The sequence below is a fragment of the Colius striatus genome, chromosome 14, assembly GCF_028858725.1.
Source record: "Colius striatus isolate bColStr4 chromosome 14, bColStr4.1.hap1, whole genome shotgun sequence".
NCBI lineage: Eukaryota > Metazoa > Chordata > Aves > Coliiformes > Coliidae > Colius > Colius striatus.
Window position 1 is genome coordinate 11,870,445 of NC_084772.1, and position 20,567 is coordinate 11,891,011.

The 20,567-nt window shown below is 36.6% G+C and overlaps 1 protein-coding gene across 5 annotated transcripts in view; it reads right to left on the reverse strand.

Moving 5' to 3' along the window:
- ANKRD27 (ankyrin repeat domain 27) overlaps positions 1-20,567 on the reverse strand; it is a 38,592-nt gene that overhangs the window by 10,440 nt on the left and 7,585 nt on the right. For all 5 annotated transcript variants that reach the window (XM_062007870.1, XM_062007869.1, XM_062007871.1 and 2 more), the window contains exons 2-20: positions 18,967-19,097; positions 18,244-18,354; positions 17,052-17,208; positions 15,476-15,630; positions 15,141-15,200; positions 14,988-15,041; positions 14,833-14,898; positions 14,682-14,758; positions 14,191-14,312; positions 13,181-13,259; positions 11,676-11,808; positions 6,559-6,651; positions 5,615-5,742; positions 5,115-5,197; positions 4,316-4,431; positions 3,443-3,535; positions 2,878-3,075; positions 2,498-2,557; positions 2,274-2,393 (exon numbers count right to left, since the gene is read on the reverse strand). In XM_062007870.1, coding sequence (XP_061863854.1) covers positions 2,274-2,393; positions 2,498-2,557; positions 2,878-3,075; positions 3,443-3,535; positions 4,316-4,431; positions 5,115-5,197; positions 5,615-5,742; positions 6,559-6,651; positions 11,676-11,808; positions 13,181-13,259; positions 14,191-14,312; positions 14,682-14,758; positions 14,833-14,898; positions 14,988-15,041; positions 15,141-15,200; positions 15,476-15,630; positions 17,052-17,208; positions 18,244-18,354; positions 18,967-19,068 — 2,007 coding nt within the window. In that variant the 5' untranslated portion in view covers positions 19,069-19,097. The remainder of the gene's footprint in view (positions 1-2,273; positions 2,394-2,497; positions 2,558-2,877; positions 3,076-3,442; positions 3,536-4,315; positions 4,432-5,114; positions 5,198-5,614; positions 5,743-6,558; positions 6,652-11,675; positions 11,809-13,180; positions 13,260-14,190; positions 14,313-14,681; positions 14,759-14,832; positions 14,899-14,987; positions 15,042-15,140; positions 15,201-15,475; positions 15,631-17,051; positions 17,209-18,243; positions 18,355-18,966; positions 19,098-20,567) is intronic.

Sequence of the window (20,567 nt, forward strand, 5' to 3'; positions counted from 1 at the left end):
AGGACAAGTAGTCCACACATAAACAAAGCCATGTAAGCTGATACACATTATTATGCCACTTCAGCAGCAGTTGATCATGTGCTTCTGTTGCAAACCTAACATTAAAAATTCCTACTCGAGGCAAATTTCTCTCCTGATTTTGGACTTTTGTTGAACTACTACATGCTACCAGAAGCACAAAGGATGGCAAGTTTTATTTTGCTATTAGAGAAACAATAGTCCTAAGATTAAAAAGATGCTTTCAATTGATGACATCTGCAGAATATTGGTTTATTCCCATGTTAAAAACCAAACATTTACAAATCTATCTCAATTTTTAGTATGAAATTTGTTTTCTTACTTAAAAACTGAAAAACATAAATATCAACAGGTTTGCAGCATTAACAAAAGCCAAGACTCTTCAACTCAAGGGACTTATTCCAAGGGACCAGCATTAGACCAGTTAAGTCTGTGTATGCTCAGGCCAGCTAATGCCTGAACATGACTGCTTGGTGTAGGTGTTCTCCTGTTTATGAGCTATGCAGGAAGAAAAGAGGCAAGTGGAGGGAAGAAGAGATGTAAGATGCTCTGCAGTGCTCTGATCCCACTCCCCTGATCCCTCTAATTGCTTATGAAAGCAAGAGAATGAGAGGTGCTTGTCTCTTTGCCTGTCCTCTGGTTCTCTACTCTGAATGAAAGGGTTGAGATAGAACGTGATAGAAATGGGATAATGCCACTAAAAGGACAGTGATATTCCATTGGTACTATCAACAGGCACTTCTGCAGATTACTGAAACATCATTTAATCATCTTTGTGCTATTTTTTTCAGTTGCTGAACAGAAATTGTGCAAGTAGTTACTAGTTCCAACAGAGAAAGTTCCAAATTTACATTCCTGGCTCTTTTACTCTCCCTTTTCAAAGTTGTAAAGAAGCCACACAACAAAACATATACTATGATTGGTTGATTTAAGCAAAGAGTTTTATACACCAGCAGTATTGATTATTAAACAATACTAAGATCCAACTACGTCTCCTTAATCAACACTCTAAACCTTCAAGTCTGGAAAACTGACCTTATCAGCTTCACATTACTTCCATTGGCATTCCCTTCACAGATCTCTCTCAGGATTAGATTCCTGCCTCTTTGCTTAGTAAGAATAAGAGCAGTGAGCCCATGTGAAACTTGGCTGAACTAAAGCTGGATTACAGGAGAAGGTCATTAATGCCAAGAATTTAAGGTGTAAGCTCCTTGTAATCTTTTTCCCTGGTTTGAACTACAGTCTTAGGTCTTGGGTGTGATAAATTTGTTCCCTTAAAGAAAAATAAATCCTAAATCAATAAATGAACTTTTATGTACAACAGATCTTGTTTAGAGTGACTGACTGTACAAACAGGGAGGTAAACTCATACATTCAGTTACTCGTACAGTCGCGGATAATGAAGCATGAAGTAATATTGTCCAGTCAGATTTTACAACTTTGAGTTTCTTGAACGTTTTCAGAAAAAGGAAACTGTTGTCAAGAGAGCCTTTTAATAGTAGGAAATAGAAGAATTTGACAATAGGTGATATGGGCAGAAACAAAAATACTAAGCAGGTAAATTTGAAAAAAAAAAATGGAGCAAGAGGACTGGGAAAAAAATAGAGCAGCATCAGAAGGAGTGGTGATATGACAGTCTTAGGACAGTCTTAGATGGAAAGTATGGATCTGAGGTCCTTCATGAAAAATTTCAGAGGATGGCAGCTTGGTGTGAACAGGGCAAAATCAGCAAACATATATGTGCAAGGTATTTAGTACATACACATACTTCACATGTTACAAAATTGATTCCCTGTGCTTATTTTGAAAAGCTGTCTTAACATTCTAGCTTGTTAAGTTGTTGGCCAGTATGCCTGTACTAGTCTATTTACCCTGACAGATTCTGTAAGTTAACAACGGCATTTAATTTCCGGAAAGGACAGCAAGGTCCTTGGGGCACTGACTGCCATTGTAGCTTTGCAAAGATCAACAAATTCTCAAATTATCTAGTTAACTGCAGTAAATCTCATCATCTACCCCAAATACGCTTTCAATTTTTACCCAGAAATAACCAGTAGAGCAGCTGATACCATATAAAAATAAGTGTTGAGATAGTGAGGTGACAAGCACCTAAGGATAGCAGCCTGTAATTTTCCAAACCAGACAGAAGGTTATTCCTGACATGATTTAAAACAGCATTGCAAAATATTACTCTTCTAGCTTCCTTCTCAGCTTCCTTTCCTTTGCTTATTGTCAAAATTTCACCTCAGTCTTACCTCTTTATAACTACTCTTTACTTCTTCTTGCCTTATATCAGTTGATGTCGATGATAGGCTTGAGACAGATGATCCTCTGCTGAAAGTTTCTGTTGAGCACTGAGGAGACCTAAGCGGTGACTTGAAGTTGGCAAAGAAAGCAAAACAAAACAGAATAAGTTAGATAACAGTTTAAGCAAGCTAAAGGTACACAAAAATGTTTAGCAATTTGCATTGGTTGTTACCTCAGAAGCACACTGTGCTCTTTCAAATGTTAGACAGTTTGACTCCATCAATGACAAAATCTGCATAGAAATGTAATAAAGAGAACCAATGTAACTTCATTTAAAGAGCAATCTACTGATAGAAACACAAATTAGCCAACAATCTAGTATTAGTAACAGATTATGAGTGAGCAGACTACAAGTACCATTTACAAGTTTATGTTCTATAGCACAGACTGTATTCGTGCTGTTAGATTTAAAAAGTGACCCTCTTCCTTAAAGCGAAACATGTATTTTCACTTTAGTCACACCAGACCACAAAATCCTATTAGAAGGTAAGCATCTACCCCTCACTGGAATTGCATCAGAAAGAAATCAAGACAGGAGGTAAGGAGGAATACCTTGGAATTTAATGCACACTGTAGGGACGTCTCTTTCATCCGGTTTTGAATTTCTGGATTTGCCCCATTTTGCAAAAGCACTTCTATGATCCCTTGATAGCCCCAGCGAGCAGCTATATGAAGAGGAGTATCTCCCTTTTCGTTACCAATATCTAGTCTACAGGAATGCACATCATAGTAGACTAAAGCTTTGACACACTGGGAAGAAAAGAAAAGCTATCAATAAATTATAGTATTGTCTCTCAATTTATATAACGTGCAATTCTAAAAAGGTTTGTTTCATCGCTGCTTATATAACCCATTGTCTAAAGGGCTTTTACTATTCAGTTGCATTAAACAAAGAGTTGAATAACTCAACAAAATGTGCACAATACTATCTTTAATGTGAATATTTCATTAAAATCACTATGAACTACTGAATAAAGTCCTAATTAACAGCATTAGTTAGCCTCCATATCTTTTTAATTAACTTTTAGAAATATGTAACTTCAGTGCAAATTTCCATCACAATTTAATTCTATTCCACTAGAATGTCCATTTAGTTTGTTACAAAACAATTACTTACATCCTCTTGACCGTAAGTGCACGCTAAATGAAGTGGAGTATTTCCATTATTGTCCTGAATATCAGTACTTGCCTTATAGTGCAATAAGAGAAGCTTAAAAGAAAAACAGAAGCAGACATTTAAGTAACTAAATAATTAATGGACAAACAATTTTTAGTCTGTAGATTCCTTGAAGCTTCAAGTATGATGAAGCACTTCACAAAAAGTTAGCTAAGTGCCCAGCTTCAGATATTACCCTCTTGGCATTACAGTATTGGTTTTACCCTATCCCAAGAACCAAATAAAGGCTGACTCTTACATATTCAGAGTTGTCATTGAAAAAATGAATTATCTACTGCAGCAAACGTTGGAATACATATGCTGCGTGATAATTTATCCTGTATTTGAAGAGCCTGTGTAAGTGAAGACAGTTTGATATCAACAATGCTAGTTGAAAAATCTCATGTGTCTAAAATTCAAGTACATGATTATTAGGATAGACTGTGGAACTACATTAAACAATGTGAAGTCATTTAATTCATTTCAATGACTGCAATGGTTGTTTTGTCTTCATCAAGATCAGACATGGTAACAGGCTCTCCGTTTGTACTATGTATTAGAGTTTTGTATTAATAAAAGGAATTAATTATTAGACATGCACTGCTGTCAACTGCTGGGTTATTATGAATGGCTGAAAACCTTGCAGTTTAGGATAAAATAAAATATCATGCAAACTACGACGATAAAAGATCCTCAATTCTGAGAGCAAAAACAGTTCTGATAAAAGCTTTTCAGAAGATATAAATGACAGTAACAGTAGAATAAGAGTAGTACATATTTATTACTTAGGGTAAGTCTTCCTTTTTATTTCTAATGAAACTTTTTGGTGCTTACTGTAACATTTTGATATCCCTTCTGACAGGCAAGGTGAAGTGGAGTTGAACCATGGTAATCAGTAGCATTGACAACAGCTCCTTTGGCTACTAGTAAATCCACCAACGATGTTTGCCCTTTAAAAAGATGCAGACATTGAAAGGAAGAAGTAAATACTGAAAAGCAGCAATATTCCTGTGCAAATTCAAACATAAACTATAAAGCAAGACACTCTGCATTTCTGGGTATTATGTTTCTATGTACTGTATATCCACCTTCTTGGCATTTAGGGTTTTAATGCAAATGACTCAAGGTCAAAGCTCCATAAAAGAACCTCCAGTTAAAGCTTGTGTCTTAGGAGTAAAAAGAGAAAATAAAGCTACTTCACACAAAATACTCTCCTACTGGGACTGAGAATAATATTAAAAAAAAAATTATTTACTAAAAAAAAAACTCACTAAGAAAATTAAAACGTCTTCTAATAATTGCAAGATCAATGGCATAATGATCATAACAAGACAGAAGATAGCATGGATCTAGCATGTGCAGTCAGCTGCAGGAAAGATAAAAGATTAATTTCTCAATCTGACAGTTCTTTAGAGCAAGACCTGTTTCTGATGACACATTTTTACTTTTTCCCACAACTGAAGAAATAACTACTGTGGTACCCACTAAGGCACAAGCCAAGATACCAATTTCCATAGCAAATAATTAGAAAACAATTGAATGCAAAATTCACACACTAAGGCAAAGCTGGAAAACATGGTAACATAAAGATAAGGAATAGGAAACACCGGTGAAGAAAACCAACACCACTCACCACAAATAGCAGCTATATGAAGCGGCGTATATCCCCGGTCATCTCGGGAAAATGGAGTGATAATGGAAGGATCATTCCGTTTCCTTTAAAACATAATGGTTTAAAAGCACCTTAGTTACCTATACAGCAGAGGTAAGGAGGAGAGAAAAATTGCCAAGGCCAACAGAGTGACAAATTATTCTGTAGAGAGTTTAAAATTTTGTGAAGAGATATGGTTTTGTCCAAGAGGTGCAAATTACGTTCAAGAGAAGAAATATTTCCCATTGTGTTTACCAAAGGACATAGACCCTCCATCACAAAACTGGCTGGTTCCAAGGCATTCACTATTCTAATACTTCTTTTATGCTTTTTCAAACCATCTGAATGTACACTCTCTATTACATCCTGAAGTGCTACCAACTTCCTCTATAGCCAAAAGAGCAGTGTACTATGTAAAGCAAGTCTCAGATGAAGACTTCTGCATAGCTTTTTGTGTATTTGTGGAGATGGAAAGTGCTTACCCAGAAACCAGCTTCTCACATTTGTCACAGTAACAGAGCGGATGACACATTTTCTGTACAGTGTCCTTATCACTGTCACCTTGACTTAGTAATCGCTCCACTTCCTCCTGATTTCCTGAAGCAATGTGCTACAAAAAGCCAAGAGAAGAAAAGAGGATGAGCAACAAATATAAAAAGTATCCTTTTAAGAAGAAAAAAACCTCACACAAAATAGAGTAATTTACTGAAGCACAAAATGAAAGGAACCGATTAAAAAAAGACATATTCAAGCATTAGAGAGCAGAAATGAACAATGTCACAGCACAAAACCTCCTAATGAGCATTCAGTATTAAAAATAATCTGTTCTTGGCTTACTTCACTTTCTATAAAAAATTAAAACAATTCTTATTGTTCTCTTTAGACTCAGTCACGAAATTGAGTTCCCTCTGTGCCAAAACATTTCTATAAAATTACTAAGTCTCTAGCCATAGGCTGTGAACACATATAATTAGAAGCTCTGCTTTGTGTCCTTGTAAAGACAACATTCTTTTAGAATGACCATATGAGATTAACATATAATATGAAGTAGCTGTCAGGTGATCACATTTAAATTATTTCAGAGAATATTTTCAATTTCAAGAACTAAATCTGTGAGACACAAACAGATAGCAATATCACACCAGTGCATTAAATGGGCCAATCAGTACTAACAGTAGTAGCATTTCATCCTCATTTGCTTCCATATTTTATATCATCTGCTGAAATCCATAAGATTATATTAACTCGGTAACATTTTGGCATAGAAATGAACTAGTTTCAAAACACAGTTTTAGCATCTACTAAAAGACATTTTGTGGTACTAAAGTAATTAAACTGCATTACATTTCAGAAAACTGCAGAACAGAAGTGATATAAATGTGCAATACGTTAAGTATACATGTATTCTGCCATAATAGTTATTAACCTTAAATAAGCAGTCTATTGGAGTAGCAGACATCTGGGACAATAAGTTCATCCTTTGTCTTAAAAGCAGCTTGTCACATAGTCTTTCAGATTCCTGAAAACAAAATATATAGATCAATTATCTATATACTCGTTTACAAGCAAAAGTAATGCACTTTAACGGTGGAATTAAGTTTACAAAATATTAAGCACTGTATTTACCACTTATGATTTACCACTTATCAGATGCACATAAAACCTAAATCACTTTCACATCCAGGATTCCAAGACTTAAAAGACTGCACACCTGCTGTTCAAAGAAATAAAGAGATGTTCACCTAATATTCGTTTACTCTCGATGAACTGAGTATTAGTACATTCATCATTTCATTACCTAAAAAAGAAACTAGAAAAGACACTATAAAAAAGACAACAATAACTGTATGAGGTGCAATGCACCATTCTTACAAAGAGATATTAGGATTCTTCACTCTGGAAAAGATTTGTCTGTGTTACAACGGTCTATAAAAGTCACAAAAAGTCCAAAAAGAACATGCAAAGAATGAGTATTCACTATTCCTCAAAATATAAGAACTGGGATGCCCCACAAAATCATCACAGATTAGGTGTGGTAAGCAAACAGGCAAAAGAGAGACAAGAATTAATTGATTGCCATAGGACACTGCAAAAAAACAAAACTATGAATGAACTTAAAGTATTAAGTTCATACTGGTGGCTACTAAAAAAGAGGACCCAGGTACAACTCTGACCCAAAACCACCATTGAAGTCTCTACTATTTTCTGGAAAAGAAAACATTGTACCAGGTGAAGCATGTAGCAGACTCACTCAGACAGTGTTTCCTACTGGTCAGTTCTTGAGAACCAGAGATTGAGATAAGCAGAGATGTAGTGCAACTCTCACATCAGTAAATCCTATTTTCTAAGAAAGACTTAAGGATGCAATGAACAATACATATGCTTCTAAAATCAGGTGAAAATTCTTAAATAGAGTTAGATTTTGAAACAGCAACGTTGAATCTCACATGAAATAAAACAGCAGTCTAAAGAAAACACTAAGAAAGCAAATGGAAACACCCATAGTTGATCTGAATCAACCACTGCTTACGGTTGGCAGGGAATATAATTTCTTTGCATGTTCTTTTTGGATAATGACTATCTCACCAATCTTTTTCAACAATAAGGACTTTGGCTAAAGATACTCAAGCATATCTTCTCAGAATTACAAGGCCCAAATAACTCATCTCCTTGGACAGAGTCTTCAGCGTGACCAGAAATTATTTCAATCTCAAGGCTTGCAAGAGACCCCCTTGCCAGAGCAGGGCCACCTAGAGCAGGTCACACAGGAATTCATCCAGGTGGGTTTGAATGTCTCCAGAAAAAGGAGACACAACAACCCCTCTGGGCAGCCTGTTCCAGTGCTCCTCACAGTGAAGAAATTCTTCTTCGTATTTCTTTGGAACCTTTTATGTTCCAGCTTGTATGCATTGCCCCTTATCCTATCACTGGACATCACTGAGAACAGCCTGGCTCCATCCTCCTGACATCTTCCCTTTATATATTTGTAAATATTAATGAGGTCACCCTTCAGTCTCCTCCAAACTAAAGAGTCCCAGCTCCCTCAGCCTTTCATCACAAGGGAGATGCTCTACTCTATCATCTTTGTGGCCTAGCTCTGAACTCTCTCCAGCAGCTCCTTGACCATCTTGAACTGAGGGGCCCAGAACTGGACACAATATTGCAGATTCATAAACTTGTATTTTTAAGAATTTTTCATATAAATGTTCACAGAAAGCTTTATGCTTTCACTATAGAGAATCTAAGTAACAACTGACTAGTGTAGTTTTAGTACTGTTTCTTCCATAGTGTATTTCAGAAGTGTTCCTCAAGTGGAATAATTATTTCAGAGAGCCTCGAGACAGCAATCCTTATAGGGATATTATTTATTATATAAACCAAAAAAAAAATGAGCCATCCCAGGTAGAACCATTTATCTTTAAAAATGAAATACAGAATGGTAGAAGAAACAGACTGAAGTACTAGGCAAGTTTGGGTCTTCAAAGATTAAACTTGCTTGTACTAGCTTTACTTGCACTCCAGGAATAAAAAGAGCTTTGAGTGAGACTCACGAGTATTTTTAATACATATTGTCTAGAAAACACACATGTCCACATTAATGATCTTTTAATCTAACACTGATCTATACATCAGAAAAATTAAAGATTTGTACTTATGAGGATGTATCTGTATAATGACCTGTCCAAGCAGATCATCACAATTACAACTGATGACTCTGAGAAATGATCTCCCACTCCCATCCAAACACTTTATTAAACTCAGTTTTTGTTCAGGTCTTCCCTTCTTGGCTTCTCCCATGGCAACTTAGAATCATAGAATCATTTCAGCTGGAAGAGACCTTTAAGATCATCAAGTCCAGCCTTTGTCCCAGTCTTATCAACCACTAGACAATTTCACTAAGTGCAACATGAACCTGTCTCTTAAACATCTCCAGGCATGGTGACTCCAGCACACCCTTGGGCAGTCTGTTCCAATGCCTAACAAGCAACTTCACTGCCACAGTACAGCTTTTTTCCACACAAGAACCAGAATGCTGCCCCATCCCTCATTGCTGGCTCTAACTCTCCACTTTTGTATGTTACTGCAGTCCTCTGAACGGGCAAGTCCTACTATGTATTAGCTGTGCATAGGAACATAACTAAGGTCCAATACTTATTAACTGGCACTAACTAAATAAGGTTGACGACTCCTAGAAAATAAAATGGAATCTTTCCTGATATCAGTTACACTCTTCTCTCCTCCCCACAACTGAAATGGCTCTCCCCAATCTGCATGACCTTGGGTGAAGTGAGTTGGCAAGCATCGCCTAAGCACAGCTTTTGTACTGACATGAGGGTGATAATATGTCCCTTATCCCACTAGGTACATTAGTTCCCTGACTGACTTTATGTCATTAGCTTCATTAAGGATTGGACAACAGCATTACTCAGCTGGCAGAAGCTTCATGTGAATCCAGCTATAAAATTAAGCACAGCCACCTGAGAGCCTGTAATGAAGCCCTCAGGCATAGTCATGTTCCTGCTCACTGAAATCCCACAACCCCTTCCAGAACAATCTTGAAACAGGAAAGCCTGAGTTAGCACTATGACAGCTGCTGCTGCTTTAAGCAGAAGGTTCTTCTACCAGACAAAAAAGAAAATCTCTCTCCCCTGATAAGTTTATGTAGGGACAGAGCAATGCTAGCCAAAATTCCTACTATGTTCCTCCACCTCCTGGCTACCTTTTTTCAATTCATGTCAAGGAGCTATTTGTCACCTAGCTTCTTCCCTCTCCTTTACTCTACACTACAGGAAACAGGGGTCTAGCTCTTTCATTTTCAGCTGGGCTAGAGGACAGGGGGTCAACCCACTTCCTTTTCTTGAAGGTTCTTCTGTTTTCCATCACAGCTTAGAGTGCTGTGTTCAAGTCTCATTGACTCTTATGAAATACAATGTAGAAGAAAATTTTTGTTGCACACTATATACACACTGAATTGAGAAACATGCTAGCACTCGAGGTCTAGAGCTGATACAGCTGAGGTATAGACAGATACTGATTGCTTGTGCTTATATTGATGCAGACACTAACATAAGCACTATGAGACTGCCCTCAGACTTGTCAAGTAGGTGGTTCATCTTTCAAGACAGTATCTTTCTTTGAAAGGCATCTATCTTAATGGCAGCAGCACTTCAGTTATACTGAAATTATCCAGAAGTGATAAGAAAACTGCTATCCTTATGCTATACAGAGAGACAAGACCAGGCATTTAACAGGAAACAGTCTTTATTCTAGAAATTTAAGAATGGTGTATTCTCCCAGCTTGCTGGCAGTGTTGCAGAAGACAATTCTACTTTTATTTCAGTTCTCCATCCAGAACAACAGAACTGATGTTTTTATGGTGATTGTTAATGATAGCCCAGTGACTGCAGGAAGCAAAACTGGTTGGCAGGTCATTTTCCTTTTAAACTATTTTTTTTTTTTTAAAGCAATTCAACATAGCATTAGACAAAATACTAGTTTCTTTACACAGAGTGCCTTTTTTTGAGCAGGCAAAATAAGCTTATGAATGACAGAATCATAGAAAGATCCTGTCAAAAAAAGGAAAACCAAAAATAACAGAAGGCTAAAATGTTACTCTAAGTGCTTCTTTTACAAAGTGCCCCAGGTTGTCCCATTCCAAGCCCTACACACTGAGCCATTATTCCAGCCCCTGCAACTAGATTCCAGTGCTTTGCAGTTGGGCAGACTGAGGCATGCTGAATTCACTCTGGTTCCAAGTTCACTCCTTTTGATTTCCACATCAGATCAGGAAAACCTAATTTTGCAACAGTAGAACATTTTACAGGACTGATAAGGCTGTATTTCTTCACTAAAGCTACAAAGTTCTTAAATGATAGAAGTTTCTAAGGTCACATCAATATCATCCTTGATGGGCCTGCAGGGATTTGATCTGTTTGACAGAAGGCCGAGTTGCACAGTAGGAAATAACTCATGCATCCACAAGCTTCCTGCCCCTGCTAGGTTAGAGAACCTGAGAGCCAAATTTGACCTTCAAACATTCTCTTAACAATAATCCTTCACTCTCATTAAACTATCAACCTGGTGCAACATAGTAATCTGTTTAATTTTTAGAGTACAAAGTTTTATTGCACTGCAATCTCCATTGCCAGCACCACTAAAATTTTTTAACTGAAGAGAAAGCTATTTAAGCTACACCTACACCCAAGTAGTGCATTGCTTTCACAATCCTGATAAAAAGAACACAAACAGGAGAAACTAAACTTACTAAAGACTCAGCAGTTGAAAAAAAGTGCTGTCATTTTCCTCTAATCCTATGAGTGGGGAGACCTCATATTTAACAGTCTCCTCAAGGAGTATACAGTGAAGAAGTATGGCTACAGGATTAAGACTTACAGTTTTTGCTTCAGATAGAGTTTCTTCAACTTATTCAAGTGCAAAAAAGGAACTCTTATGTTAGCTTTTTGTGTTCTCTGGATTTACTTCCAGTGCTACACAGTCCTACAAGCTTACAAATACACATTTGACAAAGTGAGAGCAGCTTACTGTTGATCTATCAGAGAGGTTCCCTTGTCGTATGTACTCTATTGCAGCCTCAATGGAGGTTAGACAGTATCCCAACTCATCCTTTACTGAACTGCAAAGCCTGAAGTTCTTTATGTAACTCAAGTTGGCCATCCTGAAATAAAAAGTTAAAGCCATGAACCACTAAAAATTAACACATTGGCACAGCATACCTTAATACTACAATTCATCTTAGGCAATCGAGGCATATAATAGGTGAAGGTTAAGAAAAAGCTTACAGAAAGATTGTTAGGCCGGCAATACTATGGCTGTTCTGAGCTTTGTAGATGGAAATAACTGAAAAGTTACTAATTGGATGTAAAAGAACATGAAGGACAGGATAGCAACAGCAGCAGGAGACTGAACATGTTTGAAAACTGTGAAACATGTTTCAAGCCCCATAAGCACCAGAGCAATAGCTACAAATGAAGGGAAAAGTGCTATTCTGAAATAAGGGATACATCAACACTAAAATTTAGTTCAAGGTTTAGATACACTTTTACTGATAGTGAAGACACAATGGCATAGACTAGCAGCAAACAAATTTCACACTCAAAACTAGTTTCTCTATATGAAATATATCAAACATCTAGAAACTGCATAAAGGTGTCACAGTTCCAAAGACAGATGAGGAAGGCCCACTCTGAAGTCTGTATTGACATGGTATTTGTTAGAGAGATGGCCTCCCATTACAACTGTTTTCTAAGATGGGAATTCAAACAGCAAAGACACAGCACTTGAATTTGATAGGCCCTTAATTTGATCACATCTTGTTCTGGTTTTGGCTGGAATAGTTGTTTTCTTCCCAGTAGCTGGTACAGGGATTTATACTGAAAACAGCTGAAACAGGCATGTTTTACCTACTGCTAAGCACTGCTTACAGAGCATCAAGGCCTTTTCTGCTTCTCACATTGCCCTGACAATGAGTAGGCTGAAGCTGCACAAGCAGCTTGGAGTGAGCACAGCCAGGGCAGCTGACTGAACTAGCCAAAGAGCTATTCTACACCACAGACATCATACTCAATATATAAACAGAGGAGATGGCAGGCAGCTGCATATTGCTGCTTGGGTAGTCAGTGCATGGTGAGCAATTGCACTGGGCACCACTTGGGGTTTTCTGGTTTGAGTTTCTTCTGCTTCCCATTATAACCATGTTGATTATTTATTATTATTATATTTGATTTTATTTATTATATTGTTCTTAACCCATAAGTTTTACATTCTTTCCCATTTCTTCTCCCCATCCCACTGGGGGATGAGCCAGTGCTTAGTTGCTGGCTGGAGGTAAATCCCAACACACCTGTAACACATCTTGGCTCTTTGTCCTACTAAAAAAAAAAAAAAAAAAAAAAAAAAAAAAATAGTTTTCACCATTACATCAACCCCTCTTATACTTTCAGTACGACATGTTTAGAAACATTTGCACCTAACAGCAGCACTTCATATAAAATATGGTGGAGCTCTGTATAGCCAAAATAGTTACATACCAGTTTGGGATTTCTGTTTTTACAAGTAAATACAGCAAAACAGAGAGAAGATCATCTGCACACATTGTTTCCACATTAACTGCAAAAGAATTTACATCTGATGTTAGTTATGTCATGGTTCAAATCAAAAGCAACAGCTATAAATGATATCCCGTCTCCTAAGACTAAGAACCAGCTCTAGTAGTAGAGAATGCATTGACTAAGGCAGTCCAGTACTTTGAATGTTCTCAATGTCCCTCTGAAACAGGCTGCCAGGAGCCAAATGCCAAGTAGTTTGTACTGCATGAATTGTAATATATTACTACCATCTCCTCCTCCTTCCTCTACAGGAAGAGCTGGAGCTCAAGACTTCTGAAATTCTTGAGGGCAAAGTCTACCCTCAAAGTTGATACACTTTTCCATAATCTAAGAGTCCTCCTAGAGAAAGAAACAGATGAAGCAGGGAAAGCTTAACTCCACTCTACTACATTCACTGCATGGAAGTATCTTCACTCTCCAGGCTAGATAAAATATCAGGAAAGCATGGGCCTTGTAACCCATCATAGAATCATTTACATATTCCATCTTTGGATGGAATATATAAAAAAATTCCACTTTGAATGTAGTGTATAGATGGTTTGCTTGTCCTCCATTACACACTACATTTTGTAAAGGATGGATCTGAAGATAAGCAAGAGGTAGAGACAAACAGACAATAATGCAGTGATTCTCAGTGTTTAAAGTGGATCACCCTCAATTCTGCCTGAGAAAGTGTCCCAGTATACACAAGCTTCTCACATGTCCAGTCAAGATTATATATAAAGTTAACCAGATACCCCACCGTAACCCACGAGAAACAATGCTGAAGTGTAAATCTTGTTTCCATTTTGCTTTGTTTGGAGACCTGCATGGCAGACTCCAGCCTAGTTGTGGATTAAGCAAACACCTGTTTATATACCAAACTACTTTGTATGTACTGGTTAAAAAAAAAAAAAGTTTTAATTCAAGTTACTAATTCACTAGTTACTAACCTCTTTGGCTAGGAGATTGCATAATAATTTGTACCACTTTTCGTAGACAAAGTAGCTTCTGTTGAGGGGAAGTACATTTGTTCAACTGACCCAGTTCTCGCTTTGCACGTGGTATATTAAAACTATGAAATAATTTGAAAGAAACAGTTAGCACAGAGTTCCTGTGCAGGATGTCCAAAAACTAAGTTTTAACTTATTCAGAGATGAAATGAAGAATTGTATGAAAATATTTCCATCTCTAAGTACACTTGCAATTCTTTGCCCCGTAGATGTTGAGGGAAGCATAAGAATATAAAAGCAAAGGAGATGAACTATCAATGCAAAGAATGCCCTAAAATGACACCTGTAAAGCTTTATTTTTCCGTCTCTAAGGAATGAAGTATAAGAAAAGCTTGCTGTTGTCTAAAGGAAGATACTTTTTTGCTGGCCTGAGAATTGTTTAAAATAGTATCTAAGCAACTCCTCACACACAGAGTACACAATCATCTCACCTGAACTCAGGCTTAACTCCAATGTCTTTTTGCTGCAGGTCTTGAAGGCTTCTTGTGATTTTATTAAAAGCAGCATCCTAATCAACAGAAAGGCAACATTTTTTTAAAATGCATGACATTATTCTAACTCACCTTCAGTAATTAAACTTACCTCACTTGCCTCAATAGTCCCCACATATTTAAAGACTAGATCATAAATAGCATGGTGGATATACATCTGTAGAAAAAAACCCACAATATTTTAGTTATGAAAGGGAAAGTATAAAAATAGCTTGCTAATTACTTTCCTTCATTTCAGATGCTTACTTCAACTGCCTGTTTGATCAGATTCATCTGCTCTTCTTGCTTTGCAAGTATCTTCTAGAAAAATAAAGCCATACAAACACAGCAAGTGAAAGTTAAGTAATTTATTGCTTAAGTAACAGTATGTACTATGTATTTAGTAGAGTAAGTACTTACCAGGTGCGAATCTCTCAAAACAAGCTGGAGACATTTGGTATAGAGTGCATTGACAGAATCCTGAGGGGACCATGAGAAAAAAAGGAATCGGATTTGGGTTAATGAAACTGAAAGCAACAAAGCAAAAATAAGCTAGGAAAGGAAGTTCTCCCTCTTTTAAGAAGTGCACACTACAGTAAGATTTTCAGCTAGATTAGAAAAAAGTAAATTCAAGATCTACTTTCTCCCTTCCCACCTTTTTAAACTACTCTGACATACAAAAGCTCAATAAGACAAGATATCCAAAGCCATCAAGTGAATTACAGTTAGTAAACATCAAGCAGCAAGATACTCACTATGTAGTGGCGTAGGCTTTTCCTTTCATGTTCTTTAAATGTTCTATAGAAAGAACTTATGTATTTATCAAATCTCTCACAATGTCTTCCCAAGAATTCTCTAACATCTTCAATATTTTTAAGAGAATAGGAGTTTGATGAAGCTGTAGATTCACCTAAAATGAAAGCCAAGAATTAACACACAAGTTTAACACGTATGCATGATAAAGCACTTTCTAATCGTACACAGCCAGCTCATGCAATGAAATATTAATTCAGCTTACTATACCGTTAACTGAAAAGTATTGCTTTTAATTAATTTAATGCAATAGATTTAGAGCAAGCTCTGTGGCCTCATGTCAAGTACTTATTTGGAATAGTCAAAACTAATTTCACATGAGTTTTTTAACCTTAGGGTAACTTATCGCCACTGAAGCCAAGTCAAGTGGAAAGTAGAAAGGCACATTACAGTATCAATTGAATGTCCATGCAAGAAGTTGGTGTGTTCTAAGTAAGCTGTGAAAATCTCATCTTGGATTTTTACATAATCTATTTAGACTTAGTTGTTTCATGTAAACATTCCGCTAAATGCAGCTTCCTTCTAAATAAAACAACTGGATCTCTCACTTAAAATTATACTGCTTTTCCAAAAATTCTTTTCTAGGCAAGTCTTTCATTTGCAATCAAAGGCAACCAACTAATAACAGGCTTAGATCTCAATTATTTCAAGTTATTTCTGAAATCAGAAATTACCTCATTTCTGAAAGACTGCTATACAACTACATTAAGTAGTGGTCAAAAAAGGAACATCACAAGAATAACTTCTTAGATTTAGATTAATATTAATAGAACTTAAGCCTAAATATATGCCAGATTTTTTCCTTAGAAAAAACTATCCTACTGCCCTCACAGTATTACTTCCACACTACCTCAGTATTACCTTGTCACTATTTGTTTCAAATGGTCTTATGTGCTTAGGAAGAGCTATATACTTTGTTTTAAGAAAAAAATATGTTTAAGAAGCTCCTTTTCCTTTTCATTAGTAAACACAGATCATTATATAAATTCACAAGGAAATTTTGTTACATTTACTGCTTTAACAGTACGCTTGGAAGTGGCATTCCAGCCTTATCAAGAGTACTTTCTGTACTGGGACAAAAATTTACATATTCAATTTAATGAGACAGACCACCACCAGAAGAGCTGTTACATACACCCTCAAAACATTGATGAAGTGATCAAAGAATTTACTTCTCCGTATTTTTGTGCATCCACCTTACACCACAACACATTTAAGACTAAAACTCTTTAAGAAGTCACCACTAAACTAAGCATTGCTAAAAAAATCATGTTGGATCAAGTATTGCACAGATGATTTTTGGAACTAAGACTGGGGAACAGTCCCTATAGAATTAAATTGGCCTGGCAGCAATTTATTATTTCTCTCCAGCAGCACATCAACATCCACCCTAGCAGGCTAACAAATATTAAGACTTTTCAACCAAGCCAATGCTTTTCAGAATGAAGGAAATTTATTAAATAAATCAAACACACTAATTCACTCACTGTGCAAACAAGTTAACATTTCAATACATACTTGAAGTTTCTGTTTTTTCCAATGGATGAGCTATGCATAATATACTAAAGCTTTCTTCTTTTTCATTGTAAAATGTTTCCTCAAAAAGAACAGGTACTGAGAGATGATAATTAAAACCAGTTCCTAAAATGACGACGTTTCCTTGTATGAAGATCTCCTGAAACAAAACAAAAACCACATCAAGTGGTCAAACTGACAGAAAACCGTTGTTCCTTGACTTCTTCATTGCACAGTTACATTTGCAGGAAAACAAGAGAATCTTGCAAGACAATAAAGCTGCCTATTAAAGAGATGTCATATTCTTGTGCTGTGTAGGTGCTGAAAAACTCATATCTACAGTGGCAAGCTAACTCTTGTTGACGTCTATACCTACTTTCTTTACAAGTCTACCAATAGAATGTTTCAGACAATCTTCAAGGTCCAAGTGACTATAGCAAATAGATTTTTAAGCATAGTTAGTAGACAGGATGTCCAGAAACAACTTAGAATTGGAGCCCAAGTCCAGCTTTGAAACATCACATGTTTTGTCTACATTGCTCAGCTTTATGTTCTCAAGCAACTCCAGTGGGGACATCTGCAGTAGGAAGATCTAGATAACGGTCTGCAAACAGGTACATGATCTCAGACTGTATTGCAAAACTACAAGTTAAAATATGTGATCCTACAAAGCTTTTGCATTGACTACCACAGCTTGCTGCTACATTGGTCACTTTCTACCCTACTTACTGAACTAAGTAACACATTAGGCCTCAGATACAACTCAAGACCATCATAATTTTGTCTTTAGCCTTGGTGAACTTATACCTGCATAAAATACAGGCAGACTACTATTTGCCTGAAAGCTAGAGACAGTTCTTAACTACATGAGAAAGGCCCTTCTGCTACACAACAAAATCCCTAGCCAGCATCAAACAGATACCGACAAAGCTGATTCACCAAACTAGTAAATTGAAATCAGAAGCAGTGTTACAATCTGAACAGGACATTTTTTTCTCATGTACATGCCAAAACACAGCTCTTGCTACAAAGGAATATATACCCCTGAGAATTTAAGCTTAGGTGGGTAACATCCTACTTTTGCCAGTTAGCTCTAACTCCTAGCTGCTTCTCCAGGAACCATTAGTTGTCATTAATTACACAATCATTTATTGGAGTGTCCCCAAACTACATTCAGATATCAAAACAGAAATACCTTTCCATTTAAGGTCTGAAAATTTTCTTCTAGTGGCTTCAGAACATAAGATTCAAATTGGCACATCGAAAGACTGTTGCTTGAAAGGCTTCCTTTGCAGGGAACTAATACCTAAAAAAGTTAGATCATGCTTTAGAGAGAAATGCCACATATTATGAGCTAAACACCAATAGCTTTTGCCCTTCAGGAGGTAAACAGTTGAACCCCAGTTATATTTACTAGCAAATATACAGCAGCTATATATGTTTTGTTTAAATAAATAAGAAGCCCATTAATAGTCTCATGATTAACCTAGAAGTTTAATTTAGCAAACAATGTTACGAAAGAGATGAAATCTGAAGTTACTTAGCATGTCACCTGAGTTATTTCCATTTAGACAACTAAGTGAAGCATATCTTAAAACTAAAACACATCAGATAAGAAAAAAACTAAGAAGCATCTTGATCTACTGCACAACAACAGATTGTTAGTTTGATAAATTCTTAATTAGAAAGCAACACACTATGAATAGAACAAGCACTGTACATACGCTGGAGAAAAATATATCTCATTGTCAAGCAAGAAAAGCATGAAGAAAGTGGTTCTTTCAGTACTCAGAAATTTTCAGAGATTTGGTGAATCCAGAGATGGTGTGAGAATACAGAGCTAATCAGCTAAAATTGGTTCACATCACTGTAATTACCATTTAATAGGCAGCTTTTAAACCTACTTATTTATACTTACAATACCATGGAGTTCTGCAACTTTGCTGCACAGATCAGGACGCCGCTTTTGAATGGCCAAATAAAAGGGATTTCTCAAGATATCTTCATCATACACAGCCATATGGACTTCAGATATTCCAAGGAGATTTTCTAAAATACATTTGGAGAAGGGTTAATGTATCACACACACTGTTAAAACATATTTGGGAATACTTAGGGGGCAGTTTAATTGTTGAAAAGGAAAAGCAGTAAGCAGTCAATGGCATGCTAATTACAGTTACTCAGAAGTTATTCAGAAAGATTATTTTCCATGAACACACATCTCCAATTACATAACCTCATGCTGTCTCTTTAACCCTTCCCAGTGTTAAAGCTTAATCATGTGATGGTTTATCTAAAACTTGTGAGAGAAGGAAAAAGTTAAGATCTAGATTAGCACTGGATCTACAAGCTAGCTTGTCTTCTTTTAGATCTTAGCAGTGCAAGAAACACTAATTAACAGCTTCTTCATGGCGGATTCTACTGTATCATATGACATTGTTGCTTTTGCAGTACGCTGATACAAGTTTTCAGACTTAACCTGTGTAAGGATTACTGACCGATATACATCAGTGAGACATCCAGACAGTGTAACAGGAACCCTTGTGTAAGGTAATACTCAACTTTCCATGTAAAGTCATAGGAAAGAGGTATAGCAAAGAGATATGAATATCTGTGTCAATTAAAAAGTCACTGCAAAATGCAACATTTGTGGTCATCTCTGCTCCCATGGGAAAAGTCCCAGTTACATGTGGCTAGGCTGATCCATAACATTTGGCAAAAGAATGAGCAAAAACAGTGTCTGGAGACAGAAACCCTAACCTGTAAGCACTGGAAGAGCTATCACCAAGTGTGTCACAGGGAAATGATCTCTTGACACACTAGACTCAAATGCTTGCTTCCACAATTCTAATTATTATTAAAAAACCCTACCATATCCTAGATAGAAAAGGAAGGAAAAATTCTAATAAGTCTCTTCTGGATTAACTTCAGAAGTAATATTGATTTTCATTCATAAAAGTTACAAGTCTAACAAGTGTTTATTAATTAGTCTGTTATATATCTTCTCTCATCATCCAGCTTCCCTTAGGAATCAACAGAAGCCGCATGATTTCCTCACGCAATTTCAGCTGTATGTCCCAGTAAAGGCTGAGAACAGTATAAAAATTTAATTTCAGCAAGACACCCTTACACAATCAGTACTTTCCTGTCTTCTTAAACACAGAATTATACCTAGCATATTTGCTCAGTGTGAACTGCTTCTACTTGTTCTGTAGCACTTTTAGTATCCTTCTACCTAATGCTGCTGATACTAAAAACCACCTTTCTCTGAGGTATTTCTCACAGAAGAGATGCAAACCCCTTGTATACTAATTGAATAAAGTAGAAAACCATACATGAAATTCCCAGTAATTTTCAGATAGTTTTTGAGTTTCAGCTATGCTGTTAACTGATCTATAGTATCTTAACCAATCTGCAATCTGATCTCTCCTTATAATTAGGCACAAGGACAGTTCCCCTAGAATGCTAAACACAAACATCATCAGCTAAAGCTGCTAGGAATTTATACCATAAAGTTAT